Consider the following 24,810-nt stretch of genomic DNA (forward strand, 5'->3'; position numbering starts at 1 on the left):
CAGGAAGTTGCCTCAGATGTTAGTATGTCAAACTTGTCTATTCTGGCCCCTTCTCCCTGAGGTGCTGACTGATAGTCTCTAATGGACTTGCTGTTTTTACTTTTCCTCTTCAGGATGTGGGCAGGTTCTTCGGGCTTCCAAGGGTCAGATTTTGCTGGAGAGCTACCCACTGAATGCACACTGTGAATGGACCATTCATGTTAAACCGGGGTTTATCATCGAATTAAGGTAAGTGGGAGGTGAATTTCAGCAAATTCTGTCTTCTGTATGAAGCAAGGTGGCATGTGTAACAGATGGGAATCAGATTTTGATCTCCAGGTGGGTCAGACTCTGGTGGTTCTATGGCAAAGAAAGTGCTGCCCCCATCTTAGGAAGCTACTCCATATTTAGCATCTGGCCCAGCGGGAGATCTGGGAATGCTGCACTCCTGGCCATGTTCTGCCTTCAGTTCCTGCTTGGAACGTCAGCTGATACCAACGGATGTTTCTAGAGACATCCAGGGCATTATATATCCCTAGGTGCCATTATGGTCCGAGCATCCAATGGTCCAACAGGGAAGCACCAGACTAGTGTAGAATGGATTCACTGAAGACAAAACTCTGGAGTGTTTTGGGACAGGGAGAAACTGGCTCAGGTTACTCTGAATTTGTGTGAAAACAATTAATTAATTTTCATTAATGTACCTCCCCCCCCCATAGAATCACAGACATTAGAGAGGGAAACTCCCTCAGACGGAGATGGAAAATGCCTCACATGAGGGGGCGCCCACCACTTCTTGTAGACTTTAATAGATCTCACGGTCAGGAAGTATTTCCTGATACTCAGCCTAAATTTTCCCTTTCTAAATTTCATATAATTACATCAAGTGACATCCTCTTGAACTACCCTAAATAATTCCTTTCCATCCCTGATGCCTACAAGCTTCCTATATTTGTATAGTTAGTTGTTCAGTCAATCTACATATCTAGCCCTTTCAATCTTCCCCAGTGGCTCAGTCTCCTCAGCCCTTCATCAGGGTTTCTTTTCCAGTGCCTGAGAGTCTTCATTTGGTGCAATTAATTTTGTTTTTGAATGCGTTTGGCAAAGAGCTCACACATACAGCAGGAAGCTTGGCAGGGGATCAGATTCAGCCCCCACCAGCAATTACAATAAGAACATGAGTTAAAGGCTTCACATCAATCTTTCCCCAGCTTTGAGACCAGGCAAAGAAGCAATGTTAGGTGCACAAACACGTTTCTAACCACAGATTTAAAGATAGCTTTAATATTAAATCAGAGGAAGGAAAATCACTCAAGGAGAAAATAAATGTGGGGATTCCTTTGACATTAACACCAGTCCCTTTATCATGCTCACCACTGTGTAGTTATTAGCAACAATAATTACAAACACTAACAAGGGTGAAACCTCCTCAGAGCAAGTGCAAGATTCTGTAGGTACCTTCAGGGGTGGCTAGATATAGCAGTGCCTATAACATGGTACAGGGAGTTTGGTGTTCAGACCACTGATGCTGCTCTGTGTTACTCTTAATGGGACTGAGACACATTTCCTTTGCTTTTACAAGTGCATTGTTGGATTGGGCTGTAGCTCACTCTGTGCAAAAAGCAACAAGATTATAAATGATATTGCTTTACATTTATGCACGAGACTCTTTCATTCCTAAGGATGCCAAAGTGCTTCACAAAAGGTGGGCTTGACCCTGCTTTCGATCATATCAGTGGGGGCAGGACTGGGTCCTATGTTTTACAGCACCAGTGAATGCAGCTATCTCTGGGGTGGGAGGATGGCAGCCAACTGGCACAGATCAGCAGTGTACAAGAAAGAAAGGAGAAGGATATTAGGGCAAACCTCTACACTTGCCAATAGTGCAATGGGATCTTTAATTGCCAGGCAGAGTAGACAGGGTATTTGTTTTTAAGGTGTCATCTGCAAGAGCATTGTAGGGTATGCTGCATGGGAAGCCTGCTAGGAATTAAATCTGCAGCTCTAGACCACTCTGTCCCCTCTCTTTCCAGGGGGAAGAGTGATGGTTCTGTGCCTGGGAATTTGTGTTACCACTCAAGCACTGTGAAATTGTTATCACTACTGCTGCCATAGGGTGCAAGGTATCTGATTTGAATGGACAGGTGGCATTACCCTTGTGAGAGCTTCCTTCTAGCTGATTTGCTCATCTTTCCATTGTGGCCATTCCCCACACAGTTCAGCAAACTCAATACTAACCCTCTACCTCCCTTGACACAGGGTCCCAGTGTTAGGGTGAAAGTGTCCAGAAGCAGAGTCTGATGAGGGAGCTCCCACTGTTGGGTTTAGGGGAGGCAGTAGTTTAAACTCCGCCAAATCTTTCCATCCTGGTCCTGCTGCCTGTGCCTGGCTCTTTAGACTTACTCCACTTCCACATAAACAAGCAGAGTCCCTCTGCCATTGTTACTCTCCGCTCAGAATAGTAATTGTTAGCAAATGGTTCGTGGCGTCACCATGATTCCTGACAATAGCACTCCATGATTCCTGGTCTCCATGTAGCCCCAGCAAACCCTGTGTGATTGCCGCAGGGCAATGCTGGTGATCCTATCTGTGTGAAGCAGAAAGGAAACAAGTCACCAGCAGTAGCCAGCCAGCTAGGCCAGATTTCTGTACCTTTCTTCAGGCCTCTGTTTGTTATCTTCCTAAACAAAGCAAGAAAGGTATACAAAAAAAACCCCCAACACTGACAACAATCTGGTTTGGACTCAGATCTGCCAGCTGGTCCTATTTACCAACAAATATCCCTCCCCTCCCCCACATTGTTACGCTCTCCTTTATATTCCAGCTGAGAGTGTGGGCTAGTCAGGAGTGCTGATCAGCTGTGTCAGCTGATTCCCAGCACCTGTCTGCGGGGCTGCTCTCTGGCCTAGGGTCAGCTGCTCCCTATCTCGCTCTTCTCCCTGCCCCCCAGCCAGGGCTTTAAAAGGGCAGATCTCCCTGTTGCAGTGGGTTTAATATATATACAAACTCTCTGAATCTTACAGGACTGAAAATAAATCATCTTCTGACTTGAGATGTGCTATCCTGTCCTAGGGGATTTGGCTGACCAGTCCTGCTTTGATAAATGGTTGCTGTAGTAGTTTGTTTTGTGTGTGCATTTTCTAGCCTCATTTTTCTTTAATTTGAGATTTATCATGCTCCCTCAGCCCATGTCACATCAGGAGATGAGATACAGCACTCTAGGTAACACACAACTCACATTTTCTTTTATGCTGTGACAGAGCTGTATCTTGGAATTGTTCTTTTCCTTTTGAGAGAAGCTTCCCCCCCTGCAGAGGTGTATTCTCAATGCACTCACTAATAACATCACTTCATAACAGTACTTTGCGCTCCTTTTCAGCCTGAGGATCTCCAAGCATTTCATTAACATCAGGGAATTTGGTATTATCATATCCAGGACAGTTAGGAAAATAGTCCCAGTTTTACAGGTGAGGAAATTAAGGTTAAATAACTTGCCCATAACTGTGCTTTAGTCAACAATAGACCCCAAGATTTCAAAAGTGTTCAGTTGACTCCACTGAGAGCAGAGTTAGGACAATGTTGAGGATTTCTGAAAATCCTGTGCCAGGTCTGTCAGCTCCCATCCCTGCACCTTAGCCAAGAGGCCTTGTGCATTTGTACAAATCTATTGCTTCTGTAAGAGCAGATCCCGGGGCTTGATCAGCCAAAGAGAGTTTGTTCTGAGGATGTCACGCTGGTAACTTGATATCTCATGGGTAAGTAACAGAGTGTCAGTCAGACAGAACTGGAATTTGGACTCACCAACTTGCTCATGAAGTTTAAGTGAAACTGAGATGAATTAATGCCTGACGTTTATTGAAAGCAGATGCCATTTTTTTCTCATCCACCTTCCAACAGATCCTTAGGAAAACTCTGGGCCATATCTTCCTCTGGTATAACTTGGTACAGCTCCATTCAACTGCTCATTCAATGGAGCTATGCAGATTTACACCAGCTGAGGTTCAGCTGTTACTCCAAACACAAAAATAAGTACTGACTGAGTGAAGACAAGTGAGTGTGTATTAATGTTAGTCTGATGGGAGGGGATAGAAGGGCATCAGCCATTTCACATAACACAGGCTTCCTTATGCTCTGAAGCCACCGAGTCCCCAGAAGAGGACAGTCAGGGGAAATCAACTGTAGACTGGAGGAGTATGCTGAGCATCCAAAATGATTGTGCATTTTCCCCTTCTCTTCAGTTAGAAAATGTTAGATTGCCAGACCATTCAGCCCACCTTTGAAGAGGTAGCATGATAGACTCGGTCTGATCCATTATATCCCTTAAATAAACGTGGTCTACAGAGTTGAGAGTTTTCAGGGAGATTGGGAAGATTAAAAGTTACATTTTTAAAATATTCTACTGTGCGGTTAGTGGTGTGGGGTGTTCTCTCAGGCACAGAGCTTGGAATCCTTACCCTGCACAGCGATGTAGAGCACAGCACCTCAGTCAATTGCTTATTCTCTAAAGGCTCTTTTTTATTGGATCTCTGTCTGTTTTTCATTCATTCCGTTTGAATATTTTGGCTTTGTGCTCTGCTAGCAGCAGCATGTTATACCGTTAACTAGTGAGAGCCTTGCTCCATGGCTGATGCAAAAGGATAGATAGCATTTACTGTAAAAGCCTCCAGAAATTACCCTCTCCCTTCTGCATTAACCCTGTCCCTTCCCCCTTACACAAAGGGTGTAAGTACTGGCTATTGACAATCAATTTCTGTTTTGTCTTCTGATCTGAAATAAATTGTGTTTTCTTTTTGTTCCCATTCTATCTCTTTCTATCTTATTTCTAAGGGACCTATCATAGTTTCTAAATGCAGAACACAACAATTTAAGTAACACTAATAAAGTCCAAAATGGAGTTTAGCTCTCTGCCCCCTCCAGTGTATCCAGCTGTTATCCTCTCCTTTAGATGGATGCTGTAGGGGGGCAGTAGCCTCTGAACTGAATTTGAAATACAGTCCAGCCAGGTGAGAGTGGCAGTCTGATTTTGATGTCCTTCTGCCTCAGGTTTGCCATGCTGAGCCTGGAGTTTGACTACATGTGCCAGTATGATTATGTGGAGATCCGGGATGGGGACAATATAGATAGCAGGATAATTAAGCGTTTCTGTGGCAATGACAGGCCACCTCCAATCCGAAGCAGTGGGACCTCACTCCATGTTCTCTTCCAGTCCGATGGATCCAAGAACTTCGATGGGTTTCATGCTATCTTTGAAGAAATTACAGGTAAAGGAATAAAAAAAAAAACGCATGGCCTTTTATTCTCATTAATTCAGTCTCACTAATCTTTCTCGTTGTTCTGCTTCATTAAAAACTTTCATGCTGTGTTGCCAACAGCAGTTTATACAGGTAGGTACAGTGAAGGTACAGTCACCATATGGCTTGCTAAAATGAAGCTCTTCTAAAGTAGACCCCAGTCCCATTATTTGTGCAAAGACTCAACTGATTGCAACAGTTTAGGGCTGAAGTTTAATGGGTTTGTGATGTTTCTTTTTGCACCAAAGAACTGGGAATGAGTGATGAGATGGAATTTTTGTGCACAACTCATTGCAGTCAGGGAGTTGCTTGAAGTAGTACGTGGAAGCAGAGTAAGCAGTTTAAAATGGTAGAAACCTGTTGCATTTCTGGTGTTTTGCCCATGCGAAAATGCTTTAATTATTTCTGCTGCTTCACATTTCAGATCAGTAGGGCTTTTTTTAAAAAAAATTGTTTGTACAGGGAAGATGCAGAAGGCTCTTCCCATATAAAAAACAAACAAAAACATTTTTCTCTCTCCTTCAATGAATAATGCGATGTGCTAAATATTTTTAATGAAAGAAGTTGAGTTCCAAAATTCCACTCTATTTATTAAACGTATTAAGCTTGAGTCTGATCTTATTTACACAGGGATAGCACCTTCCCCTCTGCATTACACCCTGTCCCTTCTGCCTGTCTGCAAAGGGAAGGCTGATAGCTCCTGTTTTGCCTTCTGATCTGAAGTGGGCTACATGCCTTGTGTCTTCCTTGTATGGGGCAAGTCTGTAAAACCTGTCCATAGAGTTCTTAGCAGAGGAGGCCAACCAGTGTGTGCTGGTTTGCCATAGGAAAATCCTACAGGATCTATAACAGCTAACATTAGGATTTCCCAATCCCTCCCTGAAGTAAGACATATGAGACCCCAGACACACATCAGTGTCCCAGATTTAATGGGATCACATGAGCTGTAAATCTAGTTCAAGAAGTTCAGTTAGTTCATGTAATCTTTGCAGCTAAAGCACACCTGAGCTCCAAACCTATTGGGGTTCAGCTGTTACTAATAACCCAAGGTGCAGTTAACAATCTGAAACGTGCATACACAGAGGAGAAATGGCTGCCCCATGTCTGCATTTACTGAACCCCCTTGTCTACTTGCTGGTCCCTATAATACAATCACAATCACAGCAGGAACAATTAGACAATGAGAGCTAGCACTGTGCTAATGAAAGGGCTGATGGAAAGCAAACATTGCCTCCACCAAATGAAACCTGGTGTGGGGTATGTTGCATACGGCTGCCTACACTCCTAGGCCTAACATTTTTGATATGGAGTAGGATGAATTGATTCCATTTTCTCTGCTCAGCATGTACCACTTAGTATTCTAACACTGTTCTGCACTTTATTTCCACCCCATTATTAATGGTATTTATTTGAGACTGGATGGTGCAAGCAGGGTAATCCATGCAGAGCATGATGCAAAGGGGTGAGAGTTTGTCAGGAGGCCTCATTGTGCACCTTATTATGAATCTGGCCTGGCCTGATGAGTAGCTGAAGTGAAAAGCTTTTGAAACTCTCACTGTCTCTCTTTATGTGAAATGTTAACCTGGCCAGCAGTACTGTTTATGGAGAATACAATGTACAGGGGGGAGCTGAGGGACTGAAAGCTCTGGCAGCATACAGCAAGCTTCAGCATTCAGTCTTCTGAAATCCTTCTCAATGCAAAACCCCAGGGGGTAGCTGACATCCATGTAATAGGCTGAACAGGGCTCACTAGGTCAATCACTTGCATGATTGTTGAGAACAGGATCAGGTAAACACACTCCAAGGCTGAGCAATAGCCCAAAGGGATGCTATGGTATCCGTCGTAGCTTAGCACTGGAGTGAAGAAGATAGGAAAAGTGGCTCATGCAGCGAGAGCAGAGTTTTTTCATTTACATGTGTCCACCTTTGTGGGGCTCTTTGTACTTGGATCACCTTTATTCTGGGGACCCTATGTGGGATACATTTTGCAGAAGTTGTCTCAGAAGTCGTGTTCTTCATGAAACGATGACACTGATCAAACATGGGGAAGTAAGACCAAATGGTCAGAGAAACTTAGGGAAATGCAAAATAATCTACAAAAAGTATGTCCCTAGAGGAAAGACCAGTGGACAGCTAGTTAATAAAAGAAACAGCTTAATCGGCTGAATGACCTATACTGGAAGCAGGTGTTAACCATCCGAGTGCAGCAACAGACACTGTCAGGGATAAAGGGTAATCCAGTCTTTGGCGACAGTGGCCAGAAGTGACTAAGCTGACCTTAGATGTGAAAGACAGGAGGAGGGAGGAAGATTGAAATAAAGTGAGCGGGATAATTCCCCCTGCTCCTGTGTGTAGTTGTCCTTCTTTAATAATCCCCTTGTGGAAGATGAGGGATTCCCAGCTGATTTGCTGGCAACTATTACTCAGGAAACATTATAAATGTCAATACAAAATCCCATAAGTAGGGAGAAGAGCTAACTTCTCTTCATATTTATAATAGAGACAAGCTGGGTGGGCTTGATAGAATGTGTATCCATGGAAATAGAAAGGTTCTGGGAATATCCTAGTTATGTGAGTTTGTTCTATAAATTCTATTGAAACAAAATGTAGTTGGAAAGCAGAAGACTTTTTTTTTTCCTTGCAAAAACTATTGTGAAAAAAATGTTTTCCAACCATCTCTCCTAACTAGTTATAGATAGTTACATGATACCCATCACACTGGAGAGATAGGGCCAAATCCTAGTCCACCAGAGAAAAACTCCCATTGAGTCCAATGAGATTCAAATTTGGTCCATAGGTCTGTTTTTACTGCAGGCCTAATAGATGCTGTCTTAATGGTTTTCATATGCAGCCAGGAAGGAGTTACAATTCCTCAGGTGAAACCAGAACACAAAAGTGGACAATTGTGAGCAAAAATTGGATGTCTAAGTCACTGTGTGGGTGTTCTGGTGGATTCTGTGTTTTAGATTTTTAAAGGGCACAGTGAACTATGACAGATTAGAAATAATGCTGGGTCTGGCTTAATGAGAATCACGACAGTCACCAGTAGCCAGTAGGGTCAGTGGATACTGATCCCTGCCACATGACATGGGGAGGGAACTTTTGTAACCTTGTTCCATGCCATATGACTGAAGCCAGGCAATAAAGACTCATTTTTATCAGCTCTTTTGTGTGTCACACCTCCATCATAATAACCCACATCCATGCTCATTTATTTGACACAAGTGGCTCCACAGAATAAACTGGCAGACAAATAATGGCTTGTGCTATCAAGACAGAAGCAATAAATAAACGTACCATTGGTCCCACTGCATTGACTTCAACTGACAGGAAGATATGGCCTGTTGGTTGTAAAATATCAGTGCTTCCCTGGCTCTTCAGCCTCTTCTCTCTCTCTCTTTTTAAAAAATGCATTTTCGAACAGCAGGAAAGAACAAAATTATCGTTTATAAGCTGTTCAGGAATTTGTTATCCTCCTCAGTCACACTTTGGATAACCCCCCACCCCCATCCTCATATCCAAGTCTTTAAAGAGATTGTGCAAGGTTTTAGCAGTGGCTTTCCCTGCCCAACCTAAATACAAATAGCTTTACATCTCCACATGAAATCTTGTCAGAAATCTGGTTTTGATGTTATGAGTGGAGTTCTGTTTCTCTTTCACCAGCTGGGTCAAAGAGACTTGAAATGCCTGTTTCAATAAAAAAACTTTGCAAAAGAATCTGCTGATTTGACATGGGCCATTCTGGGTTTCATCACACTGAGAGTTTGAATATATTAGTGCCATCTCTGAAACTGATTGTTCTGGTTAAGATTGTGGTCTATGGGGGCAGCTAGGGCACTACCGACCCTGCTTTGCTCCATCAGCGATGTTTAGTGGTAGAGTTCATTCCTCCCTTATGTTAAAGTGGTAATTGGTATATTGTTGATAGACAACTGTGATCTCTAAGTGAATTAGAATTTACTCTTTTTATACTTTTGTAGCAATGATGGACTAGAAGTTCAACAAATAAAGTTATGAGGAACCTTTAGAAAGTCCCCTAAAAGTGTCAAGAGCATTTTTATGGCAAATTGGGGTGAACTCTTCAATTTGGATCTAGATGTGAACTTTACAGCTCTGGCCTAACTTGGTATGATGGATCTGAACCAGAACATCAGATTCAGAACTTCACAGACTTTGGAGATGTTCCTATTTGAATCTGGATCTACATTTTATGATTTGGGCCCTAGTTTCTACCTGATAAGACCTGAGTTCAGGTTGATTTTCTTCTGAAAAAGTTGGGACCTTCACTACCGCCTGAAGTGGTGCTTGTGTTACATCCCATTAGGAGCTAGTGATTTTCCTCTGCTATAATAGAGGAAATACAGAACCCTGAGGGCCTAAACTCAGATCTCTGAAGATAAGTGGAGGAGGAACTGACTTTAAGCAATTTGTTTTAAAATGTATTTATTTGTAGCTTTAAGGGTGCATCTTTAAAAAGGGAGAGCAGGCCTGGTGCCCAAATGTGTGTGCAGCACAGTGGCTTTTGCCCTTGTTAGTAAGCCTGGTGCATGTGCAAATAATTAGCTATGCACGTAGATATCCATTTATGCTTAAAATTTCTGATCTATTTGTGCCACTTCTCTAATTGCACCTGGATAATTGTGCCAGGATGCATCCCAATCAGCTGGTTCCCAACCTGCTTCCTTTGCCAGTTCAAGGTCATCATCATCCTGATTTAAAAGCTCATAATAGGGGTTAAGAGGACACAGGAACATCAATCGTTGCATTTGCATCCATGACCCAAGGAGACAGCTATGCTCCTTTAGGGCAATACTGCTCACAAAGCCCAGGATGAGGTATGTAAGAGACAGAGGTAATGTGACCCCTCAGGTAAACCCACTGTAACTCGAAAGCAGCGATAGAAAGATGGGGGGCCACGACGGACAAAGAAAAAGGAAAAACAACCACCAATAAAAGGTTGTACATTCCAAGATCTTCCTTCTAGCAGGGAAGTAAGAAGATTGGAGGGCTCCTTGAATCTACTGAATACTTAACCCTAGATATCTAATTTACCTGGGAAGACTTTAGAAACTACTGTGATGAGTTATATAGAAAACAGTAGCTAGCTGGTTAGATAAGAACCTTATGAAAGACTGAATATTCTTGCCTCTTCTTTTGCAGCTTGTTCTTCATCTCCATGTTATCATGATGGAACATGTATTCTTGATAAAGTTGGTGCCTACAGATGTGCTTGTCTGGCAGGCTATACCGGGAATCACTGTGAAAGCTGTGAGTATAGGCATTGTGTGTGTGTGTTTGTGTGTGATCAAATGCTGTCATGAACTCAGCCAATTGGTAACTGTTGATATATTTATGTATGTGTAGGTTGATTATAGTAATGGAGGATATAGTGAGCTCCCCATAGCTCCATTAAAGGCATAACACTTGCTTTCTATTAGGATTGCCATTGAAGACTGCAAGGATTTTATGTGCATCATATAAAGAGAGTATTTGGAAAGTTTGTGTTGGAAAAAACAGTACACAGAGAGACTTATAAAGGAGCATGCTTACTATGAGAGACGTGTATCCAAGCAGCCATTTTCCATCCTATGGGCAGGGTTCCTCTCTTCTACCACCAACCATTTCAGTAGTGCCCCAGGTTTTATGCTATTGCTTTAGCAAATGGCAACCTTTTGGGCAGAGATATTCTACCTGCCCTTACAGGCAACAATCTTCACTGACACAGGGATTAGGTGCAGGGCCGATCAAACAAATGGTAGCTTCTGATCCTGTACAGATGGATGGTCCCAGTTCTAGCTCTTTATTCATACGGGGGAACTTTTGTTTCTACCATGCCAAGCACGTGGTAAAATAACTGGATTCAGGTGAGATCAAGTCAAACATCTGTTCTTGCCATTTTTATCCTTGATGCCTGAGTAAATTATTCTGCCTAATGAAGAACTTAAGGCTGAGGAGGAATAAGAACTGTGCAATATATGCTAAGATAACGGCTGTGTCAACTGTATCAGCAATATCTCAAGTCATTAGGCCAGGTGGAATTCCAAGTATTTGACTCATGATTGAACTCTGGGGGTATCTGGCTTATGACTGAAACAGCTTACAATGGTAGTGCTGAAAACTACTCCAAATGAAAGCCCACTATGAATCATAGAATCATGCTGTGTTTGCCCATCAAGATTTTCATTTTATGTCTGCGTAAGCCATTATAAACCTGTCCTTACATGATTTCACATCTTTGCTCATGATGAAGATTTCACAAAATTCCTCAGGGCCAAGTTCACCCCCTGGTGTAGCAACCTGAGTGGAGTTGCATTGTTGCAATGGCGTTAGCCCCTTATGTCCCTGGCTGTAAGTGGAGGTGAAGGACAGTAAGATTTTTACAGATCCATAACTATTTCATTCATATGACTAGCTTCATCTCATCAAACACCAGAGTCAGAGGCAAGAAAGTGAAACTGACTATACATAAACATGGTATTAACTTGTCTAGTTTCACAGGGCAATACACAGAGCAAACAGAATAAATGGTGGCAAAAACAGAGATACAAACATCCATTTTGGTTTTAGAAATCCAAGTGGTGCTTAGTAATAGAGTTCAGGGAAGAAGTAATTTAAAATACTTTTATAAAATGATTTTTAACTTGACATGAATCCTTTAATTTGATTTAAGAAGGAACAGTGCCATTGGATGAAATACTGGGGATTTTATGATGTCTGATGCAGCATGTGGTCCTTTGGCTTCTGTGGAGGAACATTTTTACAGCACAAACCTCACACCTTTTCTGTCAAATACAGAAGGCTTGATATTTTTTCCCCATGCATGAATTCCAAACATCTGAGTGAGAAAGCATCATGATAAAGTCTCTGTTCAAACTGGCTTCCGAGGAACATTTTTAAAGATCTTTCCTTTATTGTTGCCAAAATGTATCCTAAACATTTGCCAAGAAAGTAATGGGGGAAAAAAGCAGAAAATCAAGTTTAATTATACTTTTCAGAGCAAAGGGACAAACTGGAAAAATATCCATGGCAGTAATACTGTAAAAATGGAGTCAAGTAGTTTCCTAACATAGTTGTAGTTCCAAGAATAACATGGAGACCGAATTATGCAATGTAGCTTTTCACCAACCAGATCTTTCAGATATGGAGCTGAGGGGGAAGTGTAGGCCAGCTTTAGTTTTACATAGAACATTTAAAGTGAGGTCACCTTTGCAGCATTGAATAAGCAGTTGTGGAAACCTTGGGTCTGAGTCTCCTTCCAATTTTATTGGAGTTAATGGGCAGTAATCCCACTGAAGTCAATGGATTTATCTCAGTGTAAAATGGGTATAAGTGAGAGGAAGATTAGTGCCTTTGAATATTAAATTGATGTAACAAAATTTGCAACAGAAGGCAGTCAGAGCATTGCAAAGATTTTCATAGGAAACAGTTAGAGAAACTAGACTGCATTCTCTCGAGGAATAGAGATGGAGGGAGCATCTCAGTGAGGCACAGCGAAAGCTGTGGGCAGGGCTGCCAGGGGGCGGGGCGAGGGGCGGAGGGGGCAAGTGGGGCAATTTGCCCCAGGCCCCGGGCCCCACAGGGGCCCCCACGAGAATATAGTATTCTGTAGTATTGCAACTTTTTTTTAATGGAAGGGGCCCCCAAAATTGCTTTGCCCCAGGCCCCCTGAATCCTCTGGGCAGCCCTGGCTGTGGGGACTGAGACAGACTCAGCAGAAGTTAGAATTTAAAAAGATGTATGGTACTGGATCATCTAGACTCTGACCATGCCAATGCAGAATTATTCCCTGTCAAGTCTAGTTTTAAATGCGCTAATATATAGGGTCATTCCAGACAATAAGGAGAGCTGCTTTAATGGTACAAACTTCATTGAACCATTTTTTTCCTCTAAACTGAATTCTGTCACTGTGATGAAATGGCCACCATGTTCAAGCTGCTTCACTGGGACAATATTCAGCCTAATTATTCTGGTATTAATAAAGTGATTAAAGGCCACAGCTCGTGCTCTCTTCTATCTCATACAGTGGCAGCCAGGAAATTGTCTTATCATTTACAATTAGAGGTGTTAATATGGTGGTTTAAAGGCGTCAGCTGAGGGAACTGAGTTGAGGACACATGTTAAAACATCTGGTAATGATTCAGTCAAGCATGTTTAAATGGACAAAAGGTGGGTGAGGTATTATCTTTTATTGGACCAGCTTCTATTAGTGAGACAGATAAGCTTTTGAGCTGAGACAGAGCTCTTCTTCAGGTCTATCTAATATCCTGGGACCAACATGACTACCACAACACTGCATACAAAATGCATGAGAAACTACTAATTGAGACAATTCTGATTCCTCTGTGATGACCCTATTAAATGATATATATCACGTGACCTTAAATAACAAAATGTCAATCAGTGGAGGAGTTTAAGTGAGGGCTTCATTACTTCCCCCCCATAAATACAATAAACACCACTCCCAGAGACTGTTTACCTTTAAGAAAGTTATGATAATCAAGTAAATAGAGAAACCTAACACTACATTAACAATACTTTTTGCCTCATTCTGTCCTCACACTGAGTTAATTGCAACTCCATCGACCTCAACAGAGTTAGCTGTGATTTATGCTAGTATAGGTGAGATCAGAATCAAGCTTTTTGTGTGTGTGTATCTCTCTCTCTCTCTGTAATCATGCGGTCAGACATTAGAGACAGCAAAGATCTGATCATCTTGTTCATTTCTCTTGTTAATGCTGGGTTGTTTCCTGCCATAGCCAGGGACAGAATAGTAATAAATCCTTGAGAGATATAAATTGGAGCAACGGTAAACTGGGTAGAGGTCTGATCCTGTCGCTTCATGCATGGAACTGCCACTCAGAGTCATCATGTTGTTGATGTTTTACAAAGTGATGGCTTGTTCTGCAATTGCAGACAGAATTGGTGGAGTCTTTCCTAACATCACAAAGTTGAGTTTGTCCTCTGAGGACAAACTGTAGAAAGATGATGGCAGCGCTACTTGAGAGCAACGAGTGAGGTGCTCCCTCCCCCACTCCTTCCATCCTGGGACTGAGCGTTCTGACTCAGTAGCCCTCCCAGAGCCTGCTGTCCCCACAAGCAAGGGACTCTGACCTCTTTCTGCTCTGAAATGTCCTGTTATCTTTGTTTAAAACAAAACCAAGCAAACTTGAGTTCTTGAGCAAATGCAAGGATCTGAGACTGAATGGGGAATTCATTGCTCAGATCCGATTTCCATTTTTCTTCTGTTTCTCAGTCATGTTTGCCAGGAGCAAGAGATTTGTTCTACATGCTAATGAGAAGGGCATAGCCAACAGACTCAGCTGTAACATGCTGTTCCCTCACTACTACCAGAGCTTTCCTTAGCACACAGGGGTCACAGCTTGTGTAGGGAAAGCCCCTGGCGGGCTGGGCTGGTGTGTTTACCTGCCCCTGCTTCCAGCAGCTCCCATTGGATCTGCAGCCAGTGGGAGCCGCAATTGGCCGGACCTGTGGACGGGGCAGGTAAACACACCGGCCCGGCCCGCCAGGGGCTTTCCCTACACAAGCTGCGACCCCTGTTTGAGAAACCCTGCCTTAACAGTTTTGAGTGGGCCTATGAAAAATTGTTTCAGGCCCCTCCCCACTGCAACTATAATTGATCCCCATCCACTGTCATCATACAAATTAATACGCACAGGCCTGGCTTGAGGATTTGGAGAGGGTCAATAAAGAAAATCATTGAGATTCCCTCATTCTTAACTGACTTGTTGTGTATAAAAAGAGGAGGAAACTTTATCCTTCCTCCCCCAGCCACCTGCTGTCAGAGAAGTGGAGCCCAGCTGTCTGTGCTGGGTTTTGCGCGGAGGTTATACAAGTCAGCTTTTTAATCCCTTGTTTCAAGGGACAAATCTCCAGATAAGGCCAGGATTGAGGGCTTTTTACCGATAGAATATAGGTGTTCACATTTGCAAACTGGACTCCTTATGTGATCAACGCAAATCATCATTGTAACTCAGTACCTCCAAAGAGAGCCACTGCTGTTTTTTCAATTAGCAGGTGCATTATCGTACTGTATGTGCATCATAAGGCCAAGTACATGCCTCATAGTTGTACTTTGGTAGCTCAATGGTAATAAAATGCCTCTGAGTCATGGGAACCCACTATCAACCCTTTGGCTCAGCTCTGAGACAGCCAGGGGCAGTACGCAGCAGTGCCACGCCAGAAGGAGGATCCCTGGACGAAGTGGGTATTCACACATGAAAGCTCATGCTCCAATACGTTTGTTAGTCTATAAGGTGCCACAGAACTCTTTGACCCTTTTACTGAAAAAGAATGTGACTCTTCAGTCACAATTACTTCCCTGCTCCCCACACCCATTTCTCCAAGTAGGAAATAATTTACTGCAGCTTTTTAACGTGGGTGCAGCTTGCTTCTTCCCTTGCATCAGCTCAACTCTGCTAGTTGGTGCGTTGGGGAGGTGAAACCAAGACTCCACCCACTGCCCATCCTCTGTCCTTGCTAACCTGTTTGGGATGAGGACTAGCAAGAATACAAGCCCTGCTCCCTCCCACATAGATAGACTTGGAGGTGTAATAAAGTGAGTGCTAATGGGCTTGTCTTCATTGTCTTAACTCGAGTCCCATCCACACCCACAAACACTTCACTTGAATGTGACCGTGCTTTTAAATTAGTTTGGCTGGCCTGTCTGGAGGTATAGGCTAAAACTTGAATTAGCAAAACTCATGTGTTTTTAATATGACCTCTCTGTATGTGGGCACAGGCACCGACTTTCCGTTGTACCAAGGGGTGCTCGACCCCTGGCTTTGCCCCAGGTCCCACTCCCACTCCACCCCTTCCCCACTTCTTCCCACCCCCACTCCACCCCACCCTGCCTCTTCCTGCCCAATTCTGCCCCCTCCTCTGAGCACGCCGCATCCTCGCTCCTCCCCACCAGCCTCCTGCACACCATGAAAGCGCAGGGGGAAGCACGGGGAGGAGGAAGCACTGATTGGCAGGGCCTGCTGGTGGGCAGGAGGCACTGGGGGGAGGGAGAGGTGCTGATAGGGGGACTGCCAGTGGGTGCTCAGCACCCACCATTTCCCTCCGGTGGGTGCTCCAGCCCTGGATCACCCACAGAGTTGGATCCACTGGAGGTCCACTGGAGGGCCAGTAGTCCTCCAATTCCTTCCTATGTGCCCAGAAAAGACAGACAAGTCCGTCCACAATTCACTGGGATGGCGGGGGAAGGGAGGGAACAATTCATAGAGCATCTTAGTTTACTGCATCACAAGAACCATGGGATGTGCTCCAAAAAGTCTTAGTGCCACACACGAGTGCAGTGACAGTGCGGACACAGCAGCTCAAATGTTATTGCACACTGTGGGGTCTCCCACTTGAGCTAGGGTAACTTGAGAAGAGTAACTCAGCTTGGGTTATTTACTCTTAATTGCAGTGAAGACATACCCAATGTGACTACACAAGCAGGTTTTACTGTTCTGTACATCTCTTCAGAGGATGGGGTCTCAATGCAATTCTATGGTAATACCATAGGCCTTAGTGATGTGGCTAGTATTTTTTAATATTTTGGGAGAAGGCCAGTTATGATGGAACAAGGCCCCTGTCCATCATCTTTCTCTTGCTCCTATTGTACTTATCGAACCTCTTATTGTCTTTTATGCCCCTTGCTAGGTATAACTCATTTTGTGTGCCTTAGTCTTTCTGATTTTGTCCCCCCCATGCTCGTGTATCTACCATAAAGGACACTGCTTACTTCACTACACTACTGTTGAGATAGATATGTTTAAGAGGTAGGCATGGCGTTGCTTAGACTACAGAAAACATGCACCTGGAATTACTATCATGCAAACCCTGTTTTCCTTGATAGTAATGGATGTAAGGAGAGACATTTGGGCCTGGTCTACACTAGGACTTTAATTCGAATTTAGCAGCGTTAATTCGAACTAACCGCTCAACCGTCCACACCAGGAAGCCATTTAATTCGAACTAGAGGGCTCTTTAGTTTGAATTTGGTACTCCACCTCGACAGGTGGAGTAGCGCTAAATTTGACATGGCTAGCTCGAATTAGGCTAGGTGTGGATGCTAATCGAACTTAGTAGCTCCGGGAGCTATCCCACAGTGCACCACTCTGTTGACGCTCTGGACAGCAGTCCGAGCTTGGATTCTCTGACCAGCCACACAGGAAATGACCCGGGAAAATTTGAATTCCTTTTCCTGTCTGGGCACTTTGAATCTGACGTCCTGGCTGGACATTGGGGCGAGCTCCGCAGCACCTGCAACGATGCAGAGCTCTCCAGCAGAGGAGTCCGGCCAATCCAAGAATAGAAAGAGGTCCCCAGCATGGACAGACCGGGAAGTCCTGGATCTGATTGCTGTGTGGGGCGAGGAGTCTGTGCTCTCGGAGCTGCGCTCCAGCAAGCGGAATGCAAAGACCTTCGAGAAGGTCTCCAAAGCCATGATAGAGAAAGGATACAGCCGGGATGCGATGCAGTGCCGCGTGAAGTCAAGGACCTGAGACAAGGTTACCAAAAAGTCAGAGCGGCAAACGGACGTTCCGGAGCACAGCCCCAGACATGCCGCTTCTACGAGGCACTGCATGCCATTCTCGGTGGGTCTGCCACCACTGCCCCACCAGTGACCGTGGACTCTGAGGATGGCGTAGTGTACCTGGACAGTTCCCTGGCGATGTTCGCCGATGGGGAAGATGAGGAAGGGTTTGTGGAGGACGGCGCAGGCGACAGTGAACACAATACCGCTTGCCCTGACAGCCAGGATCTCTTCATCACCCTCACAGAGATCCCCTACCAACACTCCCCGCCCGTTAACCCGGACTCAGAATCAGGGGAAGGATCAGGCGGTAAGTGCTATAAACATGGAAACTTTTATGTTTTAAAAAACGGGTATAGAAAAAATAGAAATACTATATACAAAATTTTACATGTCAAACTATATAAATAGTAGGTCCACACATATAGGGATTGAACAGTAATCCTCTTGGGACAGTTCAACAAAGCTCTCAGAGAGCAGCTCGAAAAGCCTCTGCAGGAGGTTCCTGGGGAGAGGTGCCTTATTCGGTGCTCCATGGAAGCACGCGCCAGGAGATCCTAATGTAGAGAGGAATCATCGCCTCCACCAGCATTGCTGCATATGGTCCTGGTCTGTGCAGGGCTTCCAGTAGCATCCGCTCTCTCTGACTGCGAGTGACCCGCCTCAGGGTGATGTCGGTCTGGACAGGCTGCATCTAAGTCGGGCAATTAGTGTATTGTTACTATTGTTAACGGTTTACAATTAGGTTGCATAACAACGACCCTCGCTTAACAGCCACATGCTGGAGGCCACAGAGAACAAGCAGACATTGATCTTTCCCGTGCACTAGCGGGAGGGGCTGGAAAAGGCTCAGCCTTTCTGCTTTCCAGATTGCCTTTAGCAGGAGAGCACAGCTATCCACTAACTGATAAGCATGATCTACTTTAAGGCTTACCAGGACTGTCTGCAAGACAGATTATGCTGTCTCTCCCCGCTTGTCCGCTCTCCTGTGCAAGCTTCCAAAGTCAACGCTGGCCCCGTGAATGTGGACTCAGAAATTCGAATTAGTGTATTTAGTATGGATACACAAATTCGACTTCATAAGGTGGAATCCACAAATTCGAACTAAGTTGATTCGAAATAGTCTTGTAGTGTAGACAAGGCCTTGGTTTTGGGGTTGGTGAAACAGCATGGGGCAGAGGACAGAATTACAGTCTGAGTCCCAGCTCTGCCACTGACTCACTGTATGGCCTGGGACAAGTCATGCAATGGTTTTTCCATCTGTGAGAAGAAGTTGATAACCTTTGGCTGCCTGGTGGCAGTGTCAGGAGGAGTAATCAGCTTATATGGTTGCAGTGCTTGGAAATTGTAATGGGCTAAGTATTGTTACTGGGAAACAGGTGACGTTTCGAGCAAGCCTGAAGGAAGCAGCACCATTTTAAAAATTGTTTCTCCTGGTCCTGTCACCAGTTGTTTTTTCAATGCCCATTTGACACCCCACAGGATTAAATGATATGGAGGTAAAAATGCCTGAGCCTTGTCTATAGCACAGACTCCAGCACTGCTACCACTGGGGACAATTAGAGGTCTCAGTTCTCCTAGTTTTCGCGTCATTAGGAAAAGATGTATATTTTAAACCGATTTTAAGGTACCTTGTGGTAAAACAGGAGGGGGAGCCTGGGGTTTACTTCAACCTGCTAACCCAACTTTCTCATCTTCACTAGAATTTTACCTTGTGCTAGTTACCATGTGTTAGCTAAAAGCATTCACCTTTTTCCTAGTGAAGACAAAGCCTTTCTGTGAGAGCAGTTCAATCTCTGGCCCAGATTCTGTCCTGCATTTTATAGAAGGCACAGCTCAAGGAGGTCGGTAAAGGTAGTTTTCACCATCTTTGCACTTTCTGAAGTCTGGGCTAACACAGTCCCCGTTATAAAGCTAATTTATGGCAACTTTTCACAGAGACCTTCAGCCAGAATAGTTGAAGCGCAGAACACTCTAGCCACACCCACTCCCATCGCCAGCACACCTGGGCCTACCACTATCACGTCCCTATGCTAGTGGCTGTGAGGAAGGTTGGCATAAAGTCATTACAATAGATCTATGATCAGGGGAACACCTAGTTGGGGTGCCCTGGTTGCTTTTGGCTCCTTTATGCCACAGGAAGAGGGCAAAGGAGCCAGAATGTAGCCAAGAATTTGGGACTCTACCGCCATTTACTCCTTGCTTTCTCTGGAGACTGCCAGTGTGGCTGCTAATTAATACAATTCATAGCTCTTCGGGTACAAATGCACAAACTGAAGTTTGTGGTCATCTGAGAATCACATTGAACACTTTCCTGGTATGCCCAAGTACGAAATGTTTCGCTCTGCCTTTCTTCAACGGTTCTTCTCAGAGATTTTGTTACTCTGGGATTCAACCATCTATGAAGCTGACTGCCCTATGTGCTCCTCTCTGCTACACACTGTGGACCCAATCCTTCACTGCCTTGCACCTTATGGAACCACTTACCTCTGGGCTAAGTGGATATAAAACACTACCAAATCAGAATGGTAGCATTGTATACCCACTTTGCAGAGGTGTGAATGATGACATAAGCGACAAGGCAGCAGGGAAATCACACTCACTTCTTGTTCTCTTTCAGGCTGCCCCCATGCTCCTCTTTGTTTTGTTCACATGCTCAGCAACTGTTTTTTTCAGCCAATCAAAGTACCTTGCTTAGCTGCTTAGCACTCTCCAGCAGGGTGTTGTCTCTGCATTTTATTTCATTCAGTTCTTTTCCTCCCAATACCCTCATACCATCACTTGGTAGTTTTGATCTCATTTTCTTAAACAGGCAAACAGCACAGAACATCATATGTCTCTTATTTCTCTTATGCATTCAAGGAATGAACTGGCCTTTCTGTAGCCCAAACTAACGCAGGTCTAGATTAGGGTGACGAGACAGCAAGTGTGAAAAATTGGTACAGTGGTTGGGGGCTAATAGGAGCCTGTATAAGAAAAAGACCCAAAAGTCGTGACAGTCTCTATAAAATCGGGACATTTGGTCACCCTAGTCTAGAGCATTAAGATGGTGTTTTTCTATTTGATCATTATTTTTTGTTACATTTAAGACACATTTACAAATATTTTCTTGAAGCACCTGGTTTTTCCTTGCAGATCACCCATCCTGCTGACCAGGCTTGTCCCTTCTTAATTTGAGATCTGACAAGTGGAAAGGCTTTGGGCCAATTTCATAATTGGATGTAGTGATGAGAATATAATCTTTTAAACTACCGTGGTTTTCCTTTTCAGCTGCATGAAGGCTGTATTCTCTGTGACGTGAGAATGTAACATTTACGAAGGGACATATTTTATAATTTGTTCTATGTATTAATTTTCAATGTGCATAGAGAAGGTGAATGGTGGGGATCATTAGGATTTCAGTTAGCTCAGCATCCTATGAACAAATAGGTCCAATTGTATAATTAAATAGGCCATCCAAATACCGGAAAGGTTGTAACCAGAGACACAGTTTTCTAAGGACTAAGAACAATGCTGATAAAGATCAAGTGGCTAATTGTAAGCAGCAGCTTCCAAATTGCCTCCTGATGAATAAATCACAGTGAGTGACCCAAGCATATTTTCACATGGATACTCTCTCATTCACAGAAGCAGGGAGATGGAAAACATCAGGGGTGTGCTCCAGTTGGCTGGAAGGGAATGAGAAGATTTTGGTTTCAGTAGGGATTACATCATAGATTTGTCTAATTATTCCTAGCTGGTGGAACTGTTGCAGAAAAGAAAATTATTTGTGAAGAGGCACAGAGAGCATGACTGGAAATCCACTGGGTAGAGTACCTGTGGATTGATGATCAACTGTTATGGTTTCCTTTGGGCTTCATATAAGGAATGATAATTCTTAATGTTTATACAGAGCTTTTTAGCTTGAAAGACATGTTATAGATGGGTAAACTGAGACTGAAAGGGTTAAGGAGCCAATCTAGTTCCCTTTGCCTCTCCCTCCACTTCTGCAGATAATGAGAGTACTGATCACACAGGGTGGAGTTGGACACTGGGAGGTTGCCAGAGGGTGTGCACCCAACGGATTCTGAACAGTCTATCTCTGTTGGGTCTTTGTTTGCACGAGGTGCTGGGCCTGAGATAGAAGGGAAATGAGGGTAGAGACAGTTGATCCATAACCGTTATTGGTTGGTATTTCTCCAACACAATCAAAAGTGGAAGCTACAGAAATCTGGTGACCACATGATCATCTGCAGAGGTTCTTTGTGGTCTTGTAGGAAAGGAGTCTTCTGGGGAGTTCTCCTGTGCTCGGCCTTGGAGTGGAGGACAGGATTTGCCACTTAGGGTATGTCTACTCTGCACCTGAGAGCAGGGCCGCCCAGAGGGGGGGGGCAAGAGGGGCAATTTGCCCCAGGCCCTGAGCCCCACAGGGGCCCCCACGAGAGTTTTTCAGGGCCCCTGGAGCGGGGTCCCTCACTCGCTCCGGGGGGCCCGGAAAACTCTTGCGGGGCCGGGTGCAGGAGCTTCTTTGCTCCCGGTCTTCGCCGGCGGGGGGTCCTTCCGATCCGGGGCGGAAGGACCCCCCGCTGGCGAATTACCGCCGAAGACAGAGCGGGACCCGCCGCCAAAGTTCAGCTTGGTCTTCGGCGGTAATTCGGCGGCGGGGGGCCCTTCCGTTCCGGGACCCACCGCCGAAGTGCCCCGAAGACCCGCGGTGGGGGCCCCCCTCCGCCACATTACCGCCGAAGACAGGGCTGCACTTCGGCGGCGGGTCCCGCTTCGGTGGTAATTCGGCGGAGGGGGGCCCCCGCCGCGGGTCTTCAGGGCACTTTGGAGGCGGGTCCTGGAACGGAAGGGCCCCCCGCCGCCGAAGACCCCGGGCCCCCGGAATCCTCTGGGCGGCCCTGCCTGAGAGCATGCTTCCCAGTGTGGGTGGACAGACACATGCTAGCTAAAGGACCCCCTGGGTATGTACTAAGGTGGCTAGCCCAAGCCATCATCTGTTTAGCCCCCAGCTACACTGTTATTTTTCTTATGATAGCTTAAGCAGAGCTAGCACATGTCTGTCTACTTACTTTGGGAAGCACATTTCCAGCTTCAGCGTAGACATACCCTGCATTAATTGGCTGAGGCCTCTGAAAGTGACTGTGCTGGAGCTGAGGTTAGAATTCAGGAATCACCAACCTCTCTCACCATGAATGTAGATACAGTAGATTCTGCTTGATAGCAACCTAGATATTGACAACTTCTGGCTAATAGCAGCATTTAGCTGGGAATCAGTCCTGTCCCATTGACTTTAATGTTAGTGGGAGTTTAATATTGGCAACAGCTGCCACTTATTAAAACATTTTTTGGAAGAAGTGCCCCAGCTGCAGGCAGGTTTGCGGGGCTGCAATCCGGGAAGGAAGCAGTGAGATGTAATGAGTCCAAATGCCTGTAGAGCACAGGGAGAGGTACAGTGCAGCCCCACAGGCCCCCAGCACCTCTGCTCCCCATAGAAAGCCCTAGCGCCCGGGCTGCAGCACCTCTCCCCACTGCTGCCTTGCCCAGAGGCTGGTTTGCAAGACTGCAGCCAGGGAAGGCATATCCCAGAACTTCCTTCCCTGTCTGGAGCCTAACAAACCTGCCTTTCGTTTATTAGCAACTTCCAGATAACAGCAACATTTTGCTGGCAACTGAGGGGTTACTAGTAACTGGAATCTACTGTACTATGGTGACAGGCACTATATAGCTAGAGGATTTGGGCTGGTATTCATGTGGCAATAATAGTTCAGTAGTAGAGTTCCCCAGTTCTTGGAGATTCGGTCATACAGCTTATTATAAAAAGTGCCACAGTTAACATGAATATTTTTCTAAGAATAGAACCGCCCTTCCCCGCAGCTTCTGTACAGAATGACAGGAGGTCTGCTGCCGTATTTATATCTATGCTTGGCAGAATTCAATTTCTTTCTTTTTTTATAATTTTGCTGAATAATATTGATGTCTATTTTTAATTTTTTTTATTTTTATCAAATTAAATTTTCACGTTTAGGGAATCTTATGGTGGGGGAGGCTACAATAATTATTTATTGACAGTAGAACTAGAGATTCAAAAAGTTAAAGCTTTATAACCAATGAGAAACAAATTATCAACAGCCTATGTCAAAATATGCAAAGTAAATAGCCTTAAATCAACTGCTAATCATTTCTCAAGGTCATTTTTCTTACTTTGCCTATTTGTAAATGTAGATAACTATTGATGGAAACATTTTTTGCATAGGTTTGTGTGCATATGGCGAAATCGTTCATTGTTGTATGCATTGGTGTATCCATGTAGTGTCCCAGAATATTAGAGAGACAATGTGGGTGAGTGTAAAGGTGCGGGACTCACCCCTGCGGCACCTCCTACTGGTCATCTCAAGGAATTATTTCTCCAGCCGTCGGAACACCCTCTGCAGGGCCGGTGTCCTGCTTGTAGCTGGCCCCGTGTCCCTTCCGGACCCCGGTGTCCCTTTATCCTGGGACTGCCCCCGGCAATACCCACACCAGTCTCTATGGGTCTCCCCTCTCTGGGAACCCCCCAACCCTCTAATCCTCACCTTGCTTCAGTCTGGGCTACCACCAGTCACCATCTAGCCCCTGCTCACTGGGGCAGACTGCAGTGTAAAAGCCACTCATCATAGGCAAGGGGGTTCAGACCTTCTGTCTTCCTCTGCCTCCTAGTACCTCTATGGGCCTAGGACCAGGCCCTGCAGCCTGGGGGGTTGCCAGTCTGGAGCTCCCCTGGTCCTCTGGCTCTCCCCAGGCCTGCTTCACTCCCTAGGGTGACCAGACATCAAGTGTGAAAAATTGGGACAGGGAATGGGGGGGGGTGGGGGGCGGGTAATAGGTAGCTATATAAAAAAAAGGCCCCAAATATTGGGAGAGTCCCTATAAAATCAGGACATCTGGTCACCCTATCACTCCCAGTACCCTTTCTGTAGGCAGCCAGGCCCTGCTCTCTCCCAGCCTGGAGAGAGACTTCGGGGCCTCTGGCTC

General features: G+C 44.9%; 1 protein-coding gene across 2 annotated transcripts in view; it reads left to right on the forward strand.

The window, feature by feature from the left end:
• PAMR1 (peptidase domain containing associated with muscle regeneration 1) overlaps window positions 1-24,810 on the forward strand; it is a 71,011-nt gene that overhangs the window by 25,902 nt on the left and 20,299 nt on the right. For both annotated transcript variants that reach the window (XM_045012374.1, XM_045012375.1), the window contains exons 4-6: window positions 114-228; window positions 5,023-5,240; window positions 10,431-10,538. In XM_045012374.1, the coding sequence (XP_044868309.1) occupies window positions 114-228; window positions 5,023-5,240; window positions 10,431-10,538 (441 nt within the window). The remainder of the gene's footprint in view (window positions 1-113; window positions 229-5,022; window positions 5,241-10,430; window positions 10,539-24,810) is intronic.

Source organism: Mauremys mutica, chromosome 4 (genome assembly GCF_020497125.1).
Source record: "Mauremys mutica isolate MM-2020 ecotype Southern chromosome 4, ASM2049712v1, whole genome shotgun sequence".
NCBI classification, from domain to species: domain Eukaryota; kingdom Metazoa; phylum Chordata; order Testudines; family Geoemydidae; genus Mauremys; species Mauremys mutica.